This window comes from Convolutriloba macropyga, chromosome 1 (assembly GCF_964194025.1).
Source record: "Convolutriloba macropyga chromosome 1, txConMacr16.3, whole genome shotgun sequence".
Lineage (NCBI taxonomy): Eukaryota > Metazoa > Xenacoelomorpha > Acoela > Convolutidae > Convolutriloba > Convolutriloba macropyga.
In genome coordinates, this window is record NC_134468.1 from 50,798,835 (window position 1) to 50,818,688 (window position 19,854).

Here is a 19,854-nt window from a genome sequence, read left to right on the forward strand (position 1 = left end):
CATAAAGTACAAAGGGTTGTCGCTGGTGTGTATGACATGATGTGGGCTGTCGGGATTATGGGATTCAATGAAGTGTGTTTGTACGTTGTTTTGGTCTGTTTCATTGAAGTTAAAGATAAGGAAAGACCTATTAGGTACTTCGGATGGAGGCTGAGCTGCTTGGATTGTACTGGTTTTACTGGTTGTCGCGATATTGGCAGATTCTAGGAGTGCAGCTTGCTGGACTTTGTAGTTGAATGATTGTTTCGGTGTGGATGCGTTAATTTTTCTCTTCAGGATTCCGCTTTGAGCTCGTGGTGGGGCTTTTGTTTTTGCCTGCTGACGGGTTTGGTTACGAGTGGCTAACTTTACCAATTTTTCCTTCGTCCATTTTGTTTCAATTTTCATTTTGGGTTTAGCAGGGCTTTGTTTGGGTTGGCTGTGATGAATTGTTCTTTTGGAGTGTTCTTTGCCGGATGAACTTCCTTGGCTAGTTGATTGTGCCTTCTTTGCTGCTTTTGATTCTTCTAAACAGAACTTACGAATTTTTACTTGATTACGCTTATCCTCTCCTACGGTTGTGCATGCGACGATGTGAATTAAACGTGGCTTCGTTTCTGGAGGTTTGGGTTGTGGAGGTAGGAGTGGTATAGATTCCGTAGCTATAGCTATGTCATTCTTTCTTATGACTGTGTTTTTCCGTTTAGGAGTATCTATGGTTACTGTATGTGGTGAGTACCCGGTTATTGTACCGTCTGGTATTATATTCCATTGAGATGCTAGTGTGGGTCTCGGTTCTTTAGCTTTCCATATGATTTTTTTTCGAGCTATTTTTTTCTTATTATATACAATCTTAATTGTGTGGTCTCCAATGGAGAAATGAAGTTCAGAAGGTCTGATCTTACGTGTGGGAGTATTGATTAATGGCACGTTTTCCGAATCGTCGGATTCTATCTCCGGTTGCGTAGTTGGGTTCGTTGCTGAGGGCTTGTATTGGATATCCAACTCGTCTTCGGAGTTCCCGTCTCTCAGCCACAGTTCTTCATTAGTTAGGGCGTTATGTCGGAGAAGTCTTTTGTCGAAACAACGAAGTTTGAGTTTTTTGTACGGCAAATTATCGAGTGATGGCTTAGTTACAATATTCGAAAGTGTTAGGTTTACGTCTAAAGTGTGCATCAAATGGTGTTGTTCTAGTTGTTTTGTTAGGTATTAGACGTATGTTTTCGATGATGCTAGCAAGCCTAGTGCTTAATGTTTCATTACACCAATTGGGGTCTATGTCTAGTACGGCTAGCCGTCGTTTTATTGTTTGGATTAGTCGTTCAAACATACCCGCTCCTCTGTGGTCTCCAGCTGGAGCGAGAATTAGTTTTATATTTTTGTTTTTGCAAAAAAATTCAAATTCTTTTGCTTTAAATGCTTGGGCTTGGTCGCATCTTATTGATCTAGGTATACCATGTTGTTTACAGTAGCGTTCGAGGTAGTCTAGTGCTGTTTCAGTGTCGCAGTTATAAAATGTTTCAGCATGTGGGTATCGTGACAAGCGGTCGACCGTGACTAGTATGTAGTTATTCTGTGTATTTTCTTTAAATGGTATGGGACCAGCAAAGTCCATTTGGATTTTTTGATTCGTTTCCGTGAGCGGCAGTAATGACCCTAGATGTGATTTAGGTATTAGGGATTTTAAATTTTTACTTTTGTCTGTGCATGATCTGCATGCTTGGGCTTTCGCCACTATCTCCGAGTGAATGTGGGGCCATCATACCAGTTTTACTAATGCCAGCATTCCCACTTGGCCTGGGTGCTTGTGATGGATAGCGTCGAGTACGAGGTGTTTTAATTTGTTGGGGATAATCATGCGGTTTTCGTAAATCAAACAATTGGTGGGGGTGACGGATAAATTACGGCGGATTTTTAGTATAAAGGGTTCACCTTTGAGGTCTTCCCAGTTTTGGGCTAAAACTAAGTCAATAATTGGTTTCAGTTCTTTGCTCGAGGCCTCTGCAATGCATTATTCGTTAAATTCTTTGTTTAATTTTTCTCGGTAAAGTGGGGTTGGAGTATAACTGTAACTGGGGAATAAGTCTTCGTGCTTAGAGACGTTGACAGCATCTAGGCCTTTGCCTTTGTTTGATATGTAATCAGTTTGTGTACTCGGATTGATTAATATTTTGGTTGATGGAAAGGAATGCTCCATTTGGAGTTTTTTGTTGGGGCGCGGAAGCGTTTTTTGATTGGTATTTGGAATGTTTCTTTTAATGAATTTTTTTTGCTTTGTAGTGGCAATTAGTTTACTGTTGAGTGAGTTTAAATTTGAATTAGCGAAAGCTGGGGAGTTAGAATTAAGACAAAGCGACTGGTTTCTATGTTGTTTAAGACAAAAAGCGTTCTTTCGTTCGCTGTGTTTTTGGAGTGGATTAATGATTTGGATTAAGGATTAGTCATTACAATTGACTTGTTTCTTGTCTCTTTGGATACACTTGCTCCATTTGGAGCGAGGCCGTTTTTGATTAGAGCGAACGTTATTTCGTTGATAGTATTGATGACAAAATTTTTGTCTTCTTCTGTTGGAGGGGGGCCTTTCCTATTGGATTTCTACTGAGATAATCAGCAAAGCCCATATTTTTTCACCAATACATGTTCGACTGCAAAGTGGAATGGTAAGAGGCGGTCAAACCACCGTGCTAGGCGACTTTGATATGTTTTATTGCCCCTGTTTTCTTTTAGGGCCGACAGTAGTGCTTGGTGATCCGTTTGGAGAATGAACTGTGAACCGTATAGGTAGTATTTAAAGTGTTCTAGAGAACATATCACTGCCAGTAGCTCTAGTTCGTTTGTACTATATCGCTGTTCTAATTTATTCAGGAATCTGCTAGCGTATGCTACTGGTTCCCAGTTGTTACCGTATTTTTGTTCTAGGCCTGCTCCCAGTCCTTTTTTTGCTGGCGTCGCATCTGACTCTTGTTTGTTTTTCAGTATCGAAATGTTTGTTTTCGGTAATATTTTGGATCTGTAATTTTATTTCATTGAATGCTTCTGTGTGTTTTTCGTTCCAGTTAAGTTTGTTTTGTGACTTTGTGTTGGCTTTTGATAACAACGGTCTAAGTGGTTCTGACATTTCTGCCAAATTTGGAAGAAATTTTATTAATTGGTGAATGCATTCCATGAATCAGCATAATTGTTTAAGTGTTTTTGGTGGTTCTAAGGATATAATGGCATCACACCTAAGTTTACTTTGAAACCTAACCATGTGGTTTCTTCTTTTGCGAAGTCGCATTTCTGTAGGTTTATTGCTAGATTTTCTTCGTTTAGTTTTCTCATTGTTTTGTCTAATTCGTTTTCGTGGTCTTGTAAACTTCCTTTCGTTATCACTAGAATATCTCTAGATAAGCAAATTTTGTATTTATGTTTTGGAGTGTTTTGTCTATTTTTTTTTGAAATGTGGCTGGCATATCCGTTAGGCCGTAGAATCCGTTGAAAAAGCGGTACGTGCCTGTTGCGCGTCCTCCTAATATATTGAAATTGCAGTGTTTTTTCATATTTTCATCCAGTGGAATTTGGCTGTATGCGTATTTGAGATCTACTTTTGAGAACCAATATTGACCTGGTAAGTTTTTTCTTTCGGAGATGTAGAGGGCTACCTAGTCTATTAAAAGATCGATACTTTGCATTTGGTACTTGTTCTTGTGTAATGCGTCATTGAGTTTTTTCGAGTCGAGAGCTATTTTGACACTTTTGTCTTTTTTGACTGTTATTACTACTGGGCTTATGAAAAGGTCGTCCAGACATTTCTCTAATTTGATTATTTGTCCTTCGTCTATTAGTTTGGTAAGCTCGTTTTCGACTTTTTCTGAAAGGTGTAATGGTACCCTCCGGCCTTTGTGTTGTGACGGGGTATAATTTTCTTGTAATATTGATTGGGCCAGGTGATTTTTTGAACGGCCTAATCTTGTACAAAGGTGTGGATATTTTTGAAGTATCCACTTAATGACGTTTTTCTCCTTTTGGATTTTGAAAACTTGTAAAGTTTGCTTACCCTTTGGTTTGTTTGCGTTGAGTGTGATCCCTATTTTTGTCAATAAGTCGCGAGCCATGATGTTGTTTGTCTTGTTGTCAACGATCAATACTTTGCATTGTTTTGCCACTCATGATCCTGATGTTATGCCCAAAAGGAGTACGCCTTGAATCTGGATGCTGTTGTTGTTGAAGCATCTGCCCTTGGTGTTTTCTTTGTACTGAAGGTTCGCCGCGTTCAGGATTTTCATCGTCAGCTCCAATGCTTTGTCGATGTTTATGAAAGATATTGGTGAATCGGTGTCGGCGAGCCATTGGAGTTTTTCTTGGTCTGCTAAAGTTTCTACCCAGAACTCTCCATCGGAGTTTTTGTTAACGCTGTCGTTGGGTTGGTTGTTGAATATTGTTGGGCGCATCAGGTTGATATTGGCCCAATCTTCATATAGCTCTTTTATGTATAGTGCTGCTTCAGCATCTACACTTTCTTCTGTAGAGTCTTTTTGAGATATTTTTGGTTTTACGTGTCTTACCCGTTTTGCTTGTGATGACGTATATTGGCCTGGTGTTTTATGTTGTTGTCTTCGGGGGCTTTTTGTTCTGGCATCTTTGCTGTGCATAACGATGTATAATGGCCTATTTTCTTGCAGATGCTGCATAGTTGATTTTTAGCTGGGCAAATCTGGAGATGTGCTAGGCTGAATGGGTTACCACATTTTCTGCATGGGGTTGCTTTTTGTTGTTTTTTGTGATGATGTAGTGCTGTGTTGTTTGTTGGGGCGCACCTAGGTAACTGTGTTCCAGTTGGAATTTGCTCTGCGAATTTCGTGTTGATTCGCTTGCCCCCTCTCTCTCTCTCTCTGTTGATGGCATATTTGAGCACCTCTTGTGGCGTTCTGACTTCCGAAAGTAGTTCCATTTGTATATTGGAACCATGCATGTTCGAAATGAACAGGTCTTTTACTAAATCTCCTTCTAGTTGCTCTAATTTAGCATGGGATCCGAATTCTCGCAGTCTGCTGTAAAACGTTTCCAGTGATTCGTTGCTTTGTTGCATCGCGCGGAAAAACTGGAAGCGATCAAATGTTGGGTTCCTTGGTCGAGTGAACGTACGTGAAAGCTCGTGCACTAGTTCGTTTGTGGTGCAGCGTTCGATTCTAGTATGGGGGTTTCTTTGATAATAAGTGCGGCACCCTTCTGTTCCCAGCGAGATGTAGATGAGGCTTTTGACCTTTAGGTCTGCTTCATCCCAAGGGATTCGATCTATAATTGGTCCTCTGAACTCGATTTGCTTACACCCGTTCTCCCAATCTACTTTTCTCTTTTCATTCCTTTGTTCCCTTTGTCGTTCTTCGTTCTGGGTTTCACCTTCAAAAGGATCCTCGTATATTGGGAGGGTTGGGTAGAAAAGCTCTGAACGTGTTGGTTTTAGTCTTATTAATTTATCCACAACGAGATTGTCCCGGGCCATTATGGCCATCTTCAGTGTTCCAAACCACGTGCTTCATTCGGACGCGGGGTTTGCGCCCGATTCCCAGTATACTGGGACTCCTAAAGGGGATTTAGGAATTGCTGACTGCGCTATGTTATCCCGCTCTATATCTAGATAGACTCTGGTTCCGTTTGGAGTCTGTGACTCTGTAGGAGCTCTAGTGGCTATTGTAGTTGCGGGTAATATCTCCGCTTGGAGTCTCTTTGGACGCTGGTTGAAATATCTATTTTGAATAGGTTGTAATGATTCCAAAAGGAATATTGCTTTGACTTATAGCTTGCTAATAAGGTTGAAAAGAATTAGCGCTTTAACACTCTTGAATTGGCCACGAAAGAACAACTATCTTTTAGCGCTGTTATATCCTGTCTGCAATTGATTTCTAACATGACTCATTAGCAGCTTTAGCGAGACCTGTCAATCAGGCGTGAAAGTGAACAACAGAGTTAACTCCACTTGGAGTTTAGATAACTATGTACAAGTGAAATAAATTATATAGCATAAGAGTTTGAGATAAAAGTTTATAGGTAATACTTTTAGGTGCTTGGTTGCAAGGAGATTCTGCGTTCTCTGTACCACACTTCCCCCTCTACGAGGAAATTTCTGTCTAGAAATTTTTGTTCAACTCATGGATATCTTCATCGTTTAGGTCGGAGATTGAGTCATTTCTCGGGGAGGACGGTGGGGTTCTGTACACCGACGAGCTGTGAGGACTATTGTATGCCTCTGAATGGCGTTCTGTATAGGTCGGCATTTGCTGTTCCGGTATACTTTTTGAGGTGTCTTGTGACGAGTTAGAGGAATCAAGGTAAATGATTTCCGGAGTCTTACTATGACATGATGTGGGCTGTCGGGATTATCGGATTCAATGAAGTGTGTTTGTACGTTGTTATGGTCTGTTTCATTGAAGTCATTTATCCCTAGTAATTCCTTATCCACGTTATTTCAACCAGTAACGTTTTGTCGGAGCGTTACTTGTGTGAAAATAGCCTTGGGTAAGGGATATGCCTGCTCAATGAGTTGGTTGGTGGTGAAGTTGCAGAATAGATCCATTAGTGACTTATAGGCTGGGTGACTCTGATGACGTCCGTTGGAAAACCTGGTAGTTATGGAGAACTGCGGTTCGAGATATGAGTTAGAATTTTAAAGTTACTTTAGCTTTCTTGAAACGCGAACTTGCAAGTTGGAAATCTGGCAGATATAGACAAATCTGACATTGTAGAATCTGGCGGCGCCGAGGTGTGGCGTTTAAAGACTTGCACGTAAGTGTTTTGATTCATTTATTGAGCATGATGGTCCTACCGTGATGAGTTCGACCATCTCTCCCTTAGTAATGGTACCATCCTTGTTCAAGTCATACAGCTCAAACGCCCACTTCAGTTTCTCCTCCATTGTCCCATGTGACGTCACACTCAGAGCACACAGAAACTCTTTGAAGTCTATACTCCCTGTAACACGTGGAACCCTAGTAGAAATGGAACTGCGATCACTTGCAAAACAACTGCAAATGGTGCTTATTTTACTACAGGTTACAAAAATCTATCAAGTAACTCTTAACCTGCAATATCTGCATATTATTGCGCAATAACCAGGTACATTTTAATAAACAAGCAGTGAACAGAACCTATTAATTTGAGACAATTTTGGGTTACTCAGGTCTGTGTTTGAACCGCGCTAAACTTTTATGATTGTTGAATTCTCAGAAAAAGTTTAATTTTATTGCTCATTTAGTAGATTTAATGCCCGTCATAAATGTAGATCAAAAATAGGGCCATAACTTTTGCGCCCATAACTTTTGCGCTCAAACGCCCTTTTCCACCTACCAATTACGGAAAATTACAACCATGTTATTTGATCAAGTAAATTAGTTTTACAAGCTGGTTAAGGTTTTGAGGTCAAAAAATAAATTCTGCAAGCTAGTTTTTCTAAATGTTTTCATATTGACATTATTTATGGCTTCGAGCTAAGCATCAGTATAACTTCCGAATAAGCTAGTATTTCGCTCAAAAGGTACATGCTTAATTTGCTTAAGCAGATGCTGTTTTGACGTTCTTTTTAACTCCTTTTCTAATTAGGTGTTTTCCATTTAGAATTTCAAATTCATTCTCCTATTCCTATTTATTCGTATTCAGTTATTTTCTACGCAATTGCACGTGCTCCGAAAAGGGAAGAGTGGGGACAAACTGGGGGCAGAAAAGGGACAAAGATTGAAAATAAAGTTGCGTGGATCTATCGTGCTATACCGCCCAGCTTAGTGGACCAGTAACTTTGACGCACGCCAGGCACACGTGCTAGTAGTACTTTTACATACTGGCATCCTATATAGCAACACAAAATTAACACGTCATAATGGTCACTGGGACCGAAAACAATAGAATCAGAAGAGCTCTATTATGGCAATGGGACTGAATCTGTCTGTGTATATTGTATAACTTTCCGGAGTGCTTTTTTACAAAAAACACATTGATGCGGAACATTACGCCTACTGTTCAACAAGGAGGCTCGGCAATGTGCGTTTGCAGATAATGTTCCGACACGAGCTCATCTACATTTCTGACTTAATTGTCAATCAAGAAGAGATGTTCAAAAAAAAAGATGTTTGAGTTTAAAAAATCTGCCATTAAGAAGACAACACGAGAATAAAAACAAACAACAAAATAAGCAGAAACAAAAAATATTTTTTACGGCAAAAACTCAAGATCTAAATTTACAAGCAATTAGTAACAAAGTCAAAATAAAATCAGATGAATAATTAGCTACAGAAATTTACTTTTTCTTAACTACAAAGAAGATGGGACTTGTCCTTCTCGATACTAGGTAAGAATTCGACAAAAAGAAGAAAAAATGACGTGAAGTTCAAAAAACCATCAACATTTCTTAAACTAAATAGTTTCAAGTGTATTAAAGTTTCAAGCTTTAAACTAAAAAATCTCTGATAAGTTTACTAAAAAGTACTTAAGAAAACAGTAGGACCATTATTTAGATTAAACCATAGAACCGGGCTAAAAATGAAGAAAAAGGCATATAGCTTTTACACAGTGTAGGATTCTGAACTTTAATTAGGCCGCCTCTTACGCGAAAAAAATAGCACCCAGATCTCACATTTCCAAAACTTAGCTCGTTTGTTCGTGTTCTTCTTAACGACAAAATTCACGTACGTTGCCCTTGTTGTCAACAAGTGTGGATGCTACAACACTTTAATTAGAAATAGCAACCAATAACTAAACAAAACATTTGAAATGACATGTGTAACACGCTCTATTATAATCAATGAACTAAGAAGAAATGCCTCTAAAAAATAACAGCATCAACAAGCTTCAGCTTATAACTAATGAAGTTATTCTCAAGTCAGCTCCCTAAGTATAACAACTGCCGCTAGTACTTAAGCTCAATTGAAACAGCTGAAATTATCTCTTAGCTGAAAGCAGACTGATGAACAGAAGACTAACCAATACGATAACTAGGAGCTTCTCACTCGATCAAACAAACAAACTCTGCCAAATAAATATCGCATTATCACAGCAACTTACCATGTCCTAGCGCTCACCCAAAAATGCAAAAAAAAATTGCCACTTAATAGTATTTAAAAAGCCTCTCGCTCTTGAATACTATAGTTGTCAATCAATTGATTATTAAGTTTTCACAGATATATGTTTTAGTATTGCACTTATTGTATGAGCAGCTTTTTTACTAACTTTCTTTTTGCGAAAAGAGCACAACCGACTTTTTAGCACAAGTATTTCAGCCTTTTCAACTGTTGCTATTGGTTGGCTTTTTTCGTTTCAATTCAACCATGCCGTCGCAGCGTAGCGTGATAAATATGAACACGTACTAAGCAAATTTCCGTCAAGTTGGCCGGAACTATTGACCAGACAAATTAATAAATAACCAAGCCAAATTCCGCGCCTAATAAAACATGGACCTTTGGCTAACTTACATACTATCATTAGTGGAGTTCATAAAAAGTTAAAAAGAAAAATTTTGGAACCTACCCAAAAATTATCACTGATAGGTGTTAACAGCTATCCCCATGAGATGCTATCATCGCCAATTATGTTGATATTTGGCGAGCTTAGGTCGCCATATTGCTGACTGTAATTTGTTTTTTGTTCTAACATTTTGGTATCGATTAATCGAAAAAATATACAAAATTTTGATCCTCAACTTGTACAAAAAATGGCAGAGTTAACCGGGTCGTTCCCGTTATAGCGCCCTGCTCAGGGTTCACTCTATATTGACACATACCATCATAATGGCATATTGGGATCTTTTCCGTTTGTGCCCGGGGGGGGGGGGGGTTGGGTGGCAGAAACAGAAAAGATACGCGATTGAGTTATGCAAGACACGCTTGGGTGTTAAAAAGATGCAAATACTAAGATGGGTGTGGGTACATGGAAAATACCCAGTAATACCATGTTGCTGGGTTCTTACCATCGTCGTTTTTGTCGTATGTCCTGAAGACATGCTCTGCAAACTTCCTGGCATCACCGTTTGGGAAGAAGTTTGCATACACGTTTTGGAACTCTTCCTTGTTGAGCTTGCCAGAGGGACAGTCCCGCAAGAAGCCCTTGTGCCAGTCTTTGATCTCTTTGTGGGTAAAGCCAGTTCTCTTCACAAGGTCACTCAATTCCTCGTGGGTCAATTTGGAGCCTTTAGTGCCCATTGTGATAAAAATGGAGGTCAAAATAACTCAAAAATACTAACTAAGCAACTTCAACCAACAAAACAAAAACTGCTGAATGAAAATACCTGTTAATTGCACCCTTGCTGTGAACAATTTATTACTTTTATGTAAGCAAAAGTATGCCGAACAAAATACAAAAAAGCAAAAAATTTCGGGCCTATTTGTGCAATTACTGTTTCCTAATTGAAGTTATGTTTAGGAAAGTGTGCATCAATAGCAACTGTTGTTCGCTTTGCGTTGAGCAAGCAATTAGCCATTTTTAGAGCTCTTTTAGGGGAATTTTATTGGTTTCCTTGGTTGCTTTGTCGCCTTCAGCAAACAAACTGTTTAAAGTGGGTAAAAAGTAAACAGCAAAGCAGGAATATTACTGTAGACAGTTGAGTGAAGTCAGTTATAATAAGTTTTACTCTTTCCCCAATTATAGCCTCCCCCATCCCCCCCCCCCCCAAAAAAAACATACACACACATACACACACACCACACACACACACACACACACACACACACACACACACACACACACACACACATGCACACACACACACACACACACACACATGCACACACACACACACACACACACACACACACACACACACACACGCACACACACACACACACACACACACACACACACACACATACACACATCAACCTCTCACAGTTTGGACTCTGTCAAATTAAAGCAACCACAGAACTGTATTCTATTGGTTCAACGGCGGGGGGGGGGGGGGGGTGAAGGGGGTTGCAATAATGGGGAAGAGTAATCAAAACAGGATCTGAATAAAGTACCCTAAACAAAGTTGATTTCTGCTCAATTATGCAAAAGGCACGTTACAAATTAGAGTTTCCTAACATAGATTTTTGAAGGTGATGTGTAAAAAAGGCCTGATTTTGCATTTGGGGAACCGAAAAGAGCAATGTGCCCCAACTCTGCGACTGCAAAATGACCGTGCAATGATGATACTATTACCCTGAGAGAGTAATGGACAATAATGGCTTGTAAAACATATTTAAACTGCTGACACAAAACTATCCAAAAATGCAAATTAATTGTCGTCATCCCTCTCCATTTCCCACATTCTCAAAAGCCGCAGTTATGACCCTCAGCAGCGTTTATCAATTTTTTGTATTGCACGTTTTTGAATTTTTATAATAGCAAAGTTAGGGATGGTGTCGTAAAACCCAAGGTATTACCTTAAGGTAACATTCTAGTAAATTGATGACCCAAGGGATTTTCAAGAAAATTATGGATCTTCTCCGTTTGTGCCCCCCCCCCCCAGCTTAGTGGGTTCATATTATTTGCTTCCCCCAGACGCACGTGCCATCTTTTTACATAACGATTTACCGTAATGACACGTGCTCTCTAAATGGGGGGAGCATAACGTACTGGGGGGGGGGGGCACAAACGGAAAAGATCCAAAATTATATCAGCAATTTGATCAACGGAAAAGATCCAGTGAGAGGTGAGAGAGGGGCGATAATGTATATGGAAGACCGCAAGTTTTTTGCTTAAAATACTTGTATTGTTATCCTATTCCAATGAATTGAGTAGAAAGCGCAGAAAATATCCAGTCCTCCTCATTTGGGTGAAAATCGTTCTGCGTTTTTCCGCTTGTGCATCCCAGCTTAGTGGGTACATATTATTTACAACCCCGGAAGGACGTGTTATTTCTTTACATTACCATATATTATGAAAATCCAAGAACACACAAACGGAAATGATTCTATCAATACTTTACCTCATTTGAACTAAAGATATGTAGGATCTCTTCTATTCCCCAATCTCCACACGTAAAAAATGTAACATTCTGATTTCCATTAGACAGCCTATCACGGGAAAACAATACCGCCCAGATCTCACAATTCCAAACAGTTTAGTTAAGTGGTTCGTCTTCTTCTTAACAACATAAAACCCGCACTTTGCTCCTGGTTGTTTACAAGTTTTGATGTTGAAAACTTAAACTTTAATAGCATTAACTAAATAACAATAACAAAAAAGGAGCGTGCTTTATAACAAACACGTAATCTGTAAGTCGGGCTATAAACAACACTAAGCACAAAAAAACAGTGAAGAAGCGATATTTCGTTCCTGATACGCCTAAATTTGTTATAAACAATATTAAAAAACTAATTTGTGGATATATGAACTCCTTGCTCTTCATATGCAATTAAGGCAGACCCGATAAGGGCCCTTTTTACTGCCTTAAGGAGAATAGAGCTAAGGCTCCTTTTTTTTGAGCGCGAAGTAGATTTAGCTAAATCTCTCTGACTAACAGACTCAGAAACACACTGATGGCATACTCCAATTATAATGGTGGTAAAAATAAACAACACCGGATGCAATCGTATACACATATCCAAAACGATGGCTAGATTAAAGCAAGCATGCGCTATTTAAAAGAAAATGGAAACTTTTCAGACTCTGATTGCTGTAAAATGTTGGAGAATACACATTCTTGATTTTCATATGCAGCATCCGTCCGGGATTAAGAGTTTTTTCGAGATGTACATGCGTCTGAAAATCTGTTTCTGTTGAATGTGTTTGTCCCTGTCAAATAAAGTCGGTGACAGTCGTCAGTAAGTGGTCCCCATCTTGTCGGCTGTGAAGGCAGTAAAATTTCCCGTGACAGGATATTAACGTCAGTCACGTCTTGTCCTTTTGGTTTGTGGCTTTATCTCACTGTCATAACGTGAGGAGTAGATCGCAACAGTGTCAGCCTTCCACAAAAAACCGAAGCCCGAATTTTGTTACATCAGCAACTAATCAACAACGTTACATCAACAACAAAAATCAACCGGTCCAACGACTCTTTGTCCCAACAACCGTGTAAAACTGTCATCCAAGCAAAAGACTTATCGACGAGACATATCATGCGTTCATTACTACCTTCATTTATTCTCTGTTCGCCGTTTAAACAGAGCTAGGATCATTAGTGGGTAGACAAAAACTATGGCGTGCAAGAAAGACAAACTGTTTTTCAATTTGATTTCATTGAAGCTGTGGAAGTGGCTAACAATCTCCGAACATGGTGGCATATGGAAACTTATGCTTCCTTGATCGAAGTCTTCAGTTACTAAAAGAAGGAACTGCAAACACAACAGTTTCAGGAGCCTAGAAATAAGTTACACTCGAGTGGTACGAAATTAGAATGCTGCTGGGTGAACAAAAAACCGGACGTGCAAAACAATTACGGCGCAATCTGAGGTCAGCTATACTAATTAAAATGACAATATCAAAGGTAGCTAAAACTAATAGTTTTGTATCAAACATCTCTAGTTACAGATGTCACAAACGGATTCGTAACTGTACTGATTGAAGCCTAAGCCAAAGTCACCTTTGAGTAAAAATGGTAATTGTTCACCATCCAGTGCTAAACCTCAACAAGCCGGGCAAATTCAGATACTTGTGCAATTGGGCAACGAAATACAAAGATTTCAGTTTTGATGATAAACTACTATTATAATCTGATTTACTGAACGCAATGAGTTATATTCAGCTTTTCAATTGCTCTCAAAAATGACATCAAATCTTTTTGCATGTTCAAGTTATTGGGCAGGAACGAAATAGCTTTCGGAAGCTGTGGCTTTCAAGAACTGACGAACTTGACGTGTTTTGATTTAATAGTTCTCGAATTTAATAGAGATAACTTCTGTGCTTAGAGTCTTACGGACCGTTGCTGACAGCAGTCTGCAATTGTGCAGTTGTACCAGCAAAAAATTTGAACCAACCATACCTCAGAGAAAATTTTTTTCACCAGTAACACCATTGGTTTGAAATAATTCTGGACTATCTGTGGACAATATTGAAAGAAAGAACTGGAGCCTGCTGAAGCAACAATATTACTCTACTGTGAAGAACAACATCTAATTCTGACCGTAACAAGAATTGAGAAAAGGTACTTCAATAGTCAATACCAAAGTTTTTGTTTTTGCCCACGCATCCGAAGACGCGATCTGTGCAGGAGCCTATCTAAGTCACCAATCAAAAGAATGCTCAGCTGACTCATCATTTGAACTTGGAAAAAGCAGCTTGACATGAATGAGACATCTTTCAATGCCGCGATTGAATGTGCAAGGGGCAGTCATGGCCGTGAGGCCAAAAGGACAGATAGTACAGAAACACGAAAGGAAGAAACATGGTTGCAGTTTTTGTTCCTACTCAACCACATCAGCTTCAGAGATATCAAGTATAGAGATAAGCCATTTTTTGCTTTGTTTTATTCGGTTCTTTCTCATTTCGCATACACAGCAAGCTTTTTCTACCTTTTTCTCGGAAGCTGTTAATTTATTGGATTTTCTTTCCCATGATTGAAGTCTTTCGGTTATTGGGTTTCCTATTATACGACGATGAAAAAAAATTTTTCGATTTTTAAAGACATCGAAAACAATGAATACACCAATTTCTTATTGTTTATTTTGCCTGCTTCATCACCGGTGAGGTTATTCCAGTCCTATCTCTACTCACATTTTTAAATCCATTTTCAGGTCGCAAACAAAAAATAAATTGATTCAGTTTTTTTTTTCAAAAAACCCCAAACAAAACGCATTGTCACAGTTTTTTCAACAAAATTTCTCAAGAAATGCAACAAAGAAAGACTAATTGCAAAGCGTTTGTAGACCTATGAAAAAATACACGAAAAACAGAATATCGAAGGAAAACTTGAAAAGGTTCTTGTTGACTATTAAATGCAAAAGCCAACTGTCGGACATAAGAAAGAAACTATTGAGCGCATCAAAAAAGATGTTGCATTTTTCAAAACTCAAATTTCGGAAGTAACTGATAATTGACTTGAGAGACAGGAGACGTCAAAGAGCAATAATCGTGTTGATCCTCGTGTTGAAAAATTTCCAACCAAAAACGATACCCCGGTTTGTCAAGCAATTAGTTATATCTGATAGTACTTTTCGGAAAGTAAATCGGCAAGTCATTTCGCAACAGACTAGAACCCACTCACATTCGTCTGCAACAATAGGAGATATTTGTAATGTTGTTGATATCTCTTCCCCTGGAGCGAAAACAGAAACATTGATTGCACATGTTGGTCATAATTCAATTGACAAAGGTGTTTCTGGCGCAGGAGGAAGCGACTAAAATAAATAAAAGTTGGATAAATGTAAGCTAAAATTGAAACCTCATCGTGTTGCTATAAGCAAAATTGCTCCGGTAAAAGATGGTTGCTATGGAAGAAAGATATACAACAAGGAAATATCAAAATTCAAATATTATTTGAAAATAATAAGCCTGAGGTTTGATGGTTTCCTATCATTGGTCATGGATTGAAGTTTTGGAGCATTCGCTATCAATTGATGATATTTGTTTTGATGGAGTTCATCCGAATAAATGCTGTATAAAAAATCTGATAGAAAACAAACTTCACCATAAAACAACAAATTGTCTGCCAGCATCACGAAATGTAATTCAACATCGAAAATTACAAAGAAATTTGAACTTTGCTTGAGTTGAGTAATTTTTTTGATATAATATTTTTTTCTGAATTTCTAGGGTGTTTGGAAAATGTGAATGACCAGGCATACATTAAGCACAGTTACTTAATTCGAGTAAAAAAATATTTTGAAGATATGCTGATTTTTATTACAGAGAACGCTGATTTTTTTATTCATTGCGGCTGTTGGTAGCGTTTTATTTTTCTCAAAAAAAACTTTTTGCTTCTTTGTAGTGAAATCGAAAAAATCCTGGACACTTTGATGCTTCAAAAATTTCTATACTTTCCACTTTGGATGATGTTTTATTTGGCGCTGAAATTGTGATTAAATGTCTAAATGTCGCAACATGCAAAATAAAAATCAAACTTTATCAAATTTGCTTCTGCAGCTGGACTCGGAAAATGTTGTTATAGCAAGTGAAACTTGAATGAGCGAAGAACAAAGCTTAAATATGAGACTCAGCTCTGAGCACAATTTTTTGTATAAAAAACGGTCACATCAAACTGGAGCAGCTAAAGGTGGAGTTGTAGGAATATGAATTGCCAAGAAAATAACTTCTAAATGCAGATTAGAAGATTAGAATTTGTTTTAGCCGATCCGAGACTTTTTGAAACGTTGTGTCTGGAACTACACAATCCTTTAGCAGAAAAATATCTCATTAACGTTTCCTATTGTCCACATCCAAGCCTGGTTGACCTGTTTTTATACAAACTATGTGCCGAGGTGTCAAATGTGTTCTCAATTACAGATAATATACTTTTTGATGACCATAACTTTGATATATTGAGCATAAATGAACTGGAAAGCCTTCAGAAATTTGCGCTGGGATTAGAAATACAGTTATCTAACCTTCATATTCCTACACGCATATGCAGCATTACGCGAAGTTTGATAGATCTTTTTTTACTAATGAGAAAATCACTCATGGAAAATTTGCTTACCTTCTTCTCGATATTGATCATGATATAAACTTTTTTAGAGCAACCTTTTTCAATTGAAGAAAAATAAAACTACTTTATTAGACGAGATACAAACAATTTTTCGACAACATTTTCAAAATAGGTCTGGCATTTGCAGATTGGAGAACAATTTATCAACAAAGAAACTGCAATGAAATGTTTGCAGAGTTTAACAGAATTTATTTGAAAACACTCGAGAAAAAAGCTCCAACAGAAATGAAATCAATTTCTAATAGCGAAAAACTACTTCGGATAAACCTTGGGTGACAAAAGAATTAAACAATTGGTTAATGAGAAACATCGGTATTTCATTGAATACAAAACGAATTGACAAAAACTGCTTTTTAATTTGTGTCATTTAAAAGTATCGCAACTTTTTACATAAAACGTTAAAGAACAAAATCATTTATTGGGGATTTTTTTTACAAAATTTGAACCACCAAAAGAGAAATTGAAATTCATTAGGAGCAAAATTTGAATGGAAAACAACAGTCCAATCATCCCTGAAATTGATTAAAATGGTCAAAACCGAATAGCAAAAAGTCGATCTGTAACGTTTTTTACAGAATTCTCAGAAAAATGGTCATCTACAGAGGATAGGTTGTTCCATTGAACGTCAAAAAATAGAGCAGAATTTTCAACAGCTAAAATTTAGACCTTCACTTTGAAGGAAATCTATAATTTTCTTGACAATCTGGACAACAACAAAGCTCAGAGCAGGAATACATCCATGCTTGGGCAATTAATTCCGGAAAAAATGCTATTGGAACCCATCTCGAGATAATATTTAACGATTGAAATCAAGAGAAAAGTTTTGAAAAAGTTTTAAAGGATGCACACATAACACCAATCTTCAAAAAGGATTTTTCTGTTCTGAAAAATGGACGTCCAATTTCATTAGAACCATCTTTTGCGAAAATTTTTCAAAGACTTTTACGCCTATTCAGTTAGCAGAATATCTTAAAAACTAAGCGTTCTTGAACAAAGAGCAATTTGTTTCCAAACTAGAAAGCCGTCTACTGATGCTCCGCTTTACTTCATTGAAAAACTAATAGGAAATTTGGAAGATAACAACGACACAGGTGCTGTGTTTTTGGATTTTTCAAAAGTTTCAATTCAATTTCACATAAGATTTCTCCAAAGAAAGTGTAAATTTTAAATTTTTCACAATCAATAATTTTATTTTGCAAATTTTTTCTCACAAATCGAATACAAGGCGAAAAATTGGATATTGAGTTATCAGATAAAACAACTATTAATCATGGTGACCCACAAGGAACTGAGTTAAGACCTCTTGTTTTTCTGTTATATGTCAAGGTTTTTTCTGCAAAACTGGAAAATGAAAAACATATCATTCAGTTTCAGGATGAGCCTAGTATTATATGCAAATTTGAAAATAATGAAGATATTCCACTAAAAATTCCAAAAAAAAAATAAGAAAACAAACAGAAGAATAGCTGACAGAATATCAACTTTATTTAAATTCCGATAAATCAGATATGTTATTTTTTACAAACCATACAAATTCTGATCTAGATTTTACTTTTAAAGGTGAATTCATCAAACCAGCTCATGCTTGTCTTGGAAAATAAATTGATTCAAACCTATCATTTGAAAATCACCTTAACTCAGTTTTGTGCAAACTGACTAATGCAATTTTTTCTTTGTATCTTGTAAAAAAAAATTCCTCCAAATGTAAGAGTTGATGTCAATTGTAGTATCTCATCGTTCTTCAAGTGGAGTGTTCCTTCATACTCTTACAGCTAAAAAACGTAAACCGCATAAATAGGCAAATTAATTGGGGAATGAAAGTTTATTATTTTAGACAAAAATTTGACCACTCCATTGATCTCATTAACTATTGTATTTTGCCAGCCAAATTGTTTACCTCAAAGGTTAGCTTACTAAAGTTACAAAAAAGAAAACACACTGAGAAACATCCAAAAATCTTAAAAGAATTACTATTCGCCAAAGAGCTGGAAAGAGGAAGAGAACAAACATAAGTATTAACAAAAAGAGAACAACAACAAAGTGGAGTAACAAACCTTTGATCTTGAAAAGCGTTCAATATTGGAATAAATTGTCCTCTTTAGTGATAAATTTTAACTGTAAAACTTGCTTTAAAAATGTTTTAACCGAATTTTTCTCGTTAAGCACAAGAAAGAACTCGTTAATAGACAAATACGAGTTTCAAACTCTATTTTCACCTATCAGAAAGACAATTGTAAGATTATAATATTAATAACAAAACTGATTATTTGTTTAACATCTGAATGAATTTAAATATCCAACCTTAGGCTTATAATCTGAATAAATCACATGTTTCGACAAAAAAACTTTCTTACAGTGGATACGTAACTCCCATCGTAAACAACAAAATTTGGGGCTGATGTGTTTGATAGAACTGATGCTGAACAGTGCAAAAAGCTGAGCGCATTGACAATTGGCACAAAAGCAATCAGCTTTTAGGAAGTTAATATAGGTGAATGGCGCATTGAGCGAGCTGGTGGATACAATCAGAAAGTGAATGGCCCCAGTAATTGAACCTAAACATAGCCTCAGGTGGAGTGAACTATTCTCATTAGTCTTTATGACAGGGGTTCAAGCACATTGGTTATTCAAGGGTAACAACTGAGTACTTTCAACAGGACTGTGAATGCAGTTCGCTTGAATACACCAATCATTGAGCAAGAACGAATCGAAAACATCTACTACAGCAAGAACAATTTGGCAAAGAAATGCAGCCTCTAAAAAATAAAAAGGAAACACCAAAAACAGCAAATTTCTACAGTTCTCGATTTTCATTGATGAAGAGGGACTTATTTGAGCCAAAAAAGAATTGACAACAGTCTTTTGAACTTCAACACAAGGCACCCCGTATTGCTGTATAGCCATTATTCACACGGAGTTTTTTTTACATTTTGATTTTTTTTACATTGAGTCAGGTTTGCGAAATCTGGAAATCTTTTGAGTTGCTTTAAATGCACCTCCATGAAAAAGAGCGTTTATAGAAGCTTTAAAATTAGTTGCTGGAAGTCATCTTACTCAGTTTGCTAGGAGATGATTTTCTACTTCCATTTTTTAGTTGAGTTATTTACAAAAGCTTTAGAATTTGATTTTTGTAAATTCGAAATATTTTGACCAGAGCAACAAGTTGTGTAGCAGCAATGTCGAACAATTTTTACCGAGCTTAATTCAGTGTCAAGTAAAACAGTGGCAATCTACAGTTCTACAGTATAGAGAATAAAATCCTTCGCAAAACTTATATGCAAAAAATGTCACCG

At 37.4% G+C, this 19,854-nt stretch overlaps 1 protein-coding gene across 2 annotated transcripts; it reads right to left on the reverse strand.

Moving 5' to 3' along the window:
* Positions 1-6,529: 6,529 nt before the first annotated feature.
* Positions 6,530-11,103, reverse strand: LOC142349718 (hippocalcin-like protein 4). Of its 2 annotated transcripts, none has more exons than XM_075401463.1 (3): positions 10,956-11,103; positions 9,911-10,530; positions 6,530-6,927 (listed from the first exon to the last, which is right to left on the reverse strand). In XM_075401463.1, exons 2-3 carry the CDS (start codon positions 10,140-10,142, stop codon positions 6,728-6,730), a joined length of 432 nt encoding a protein of 143 aa, XP_075257578.1. In that variant the 5' UTR covers positions 10,143-10,530; positions 10,956-11,103; the 3' UTR covers positions 6,530-6,727. The 2 variants fall into 2 exon arrangements, with proteins under 2 accessions (XP_075257578.1, XP_075257569.1); XM_075401454.1 differs by having other exon boundaries at positions 9,911-10,571; positions 10,956-11,102.
* Between the last annotated feature and the right edge of the window lie 8,751 nt (positions 11,104-19,854).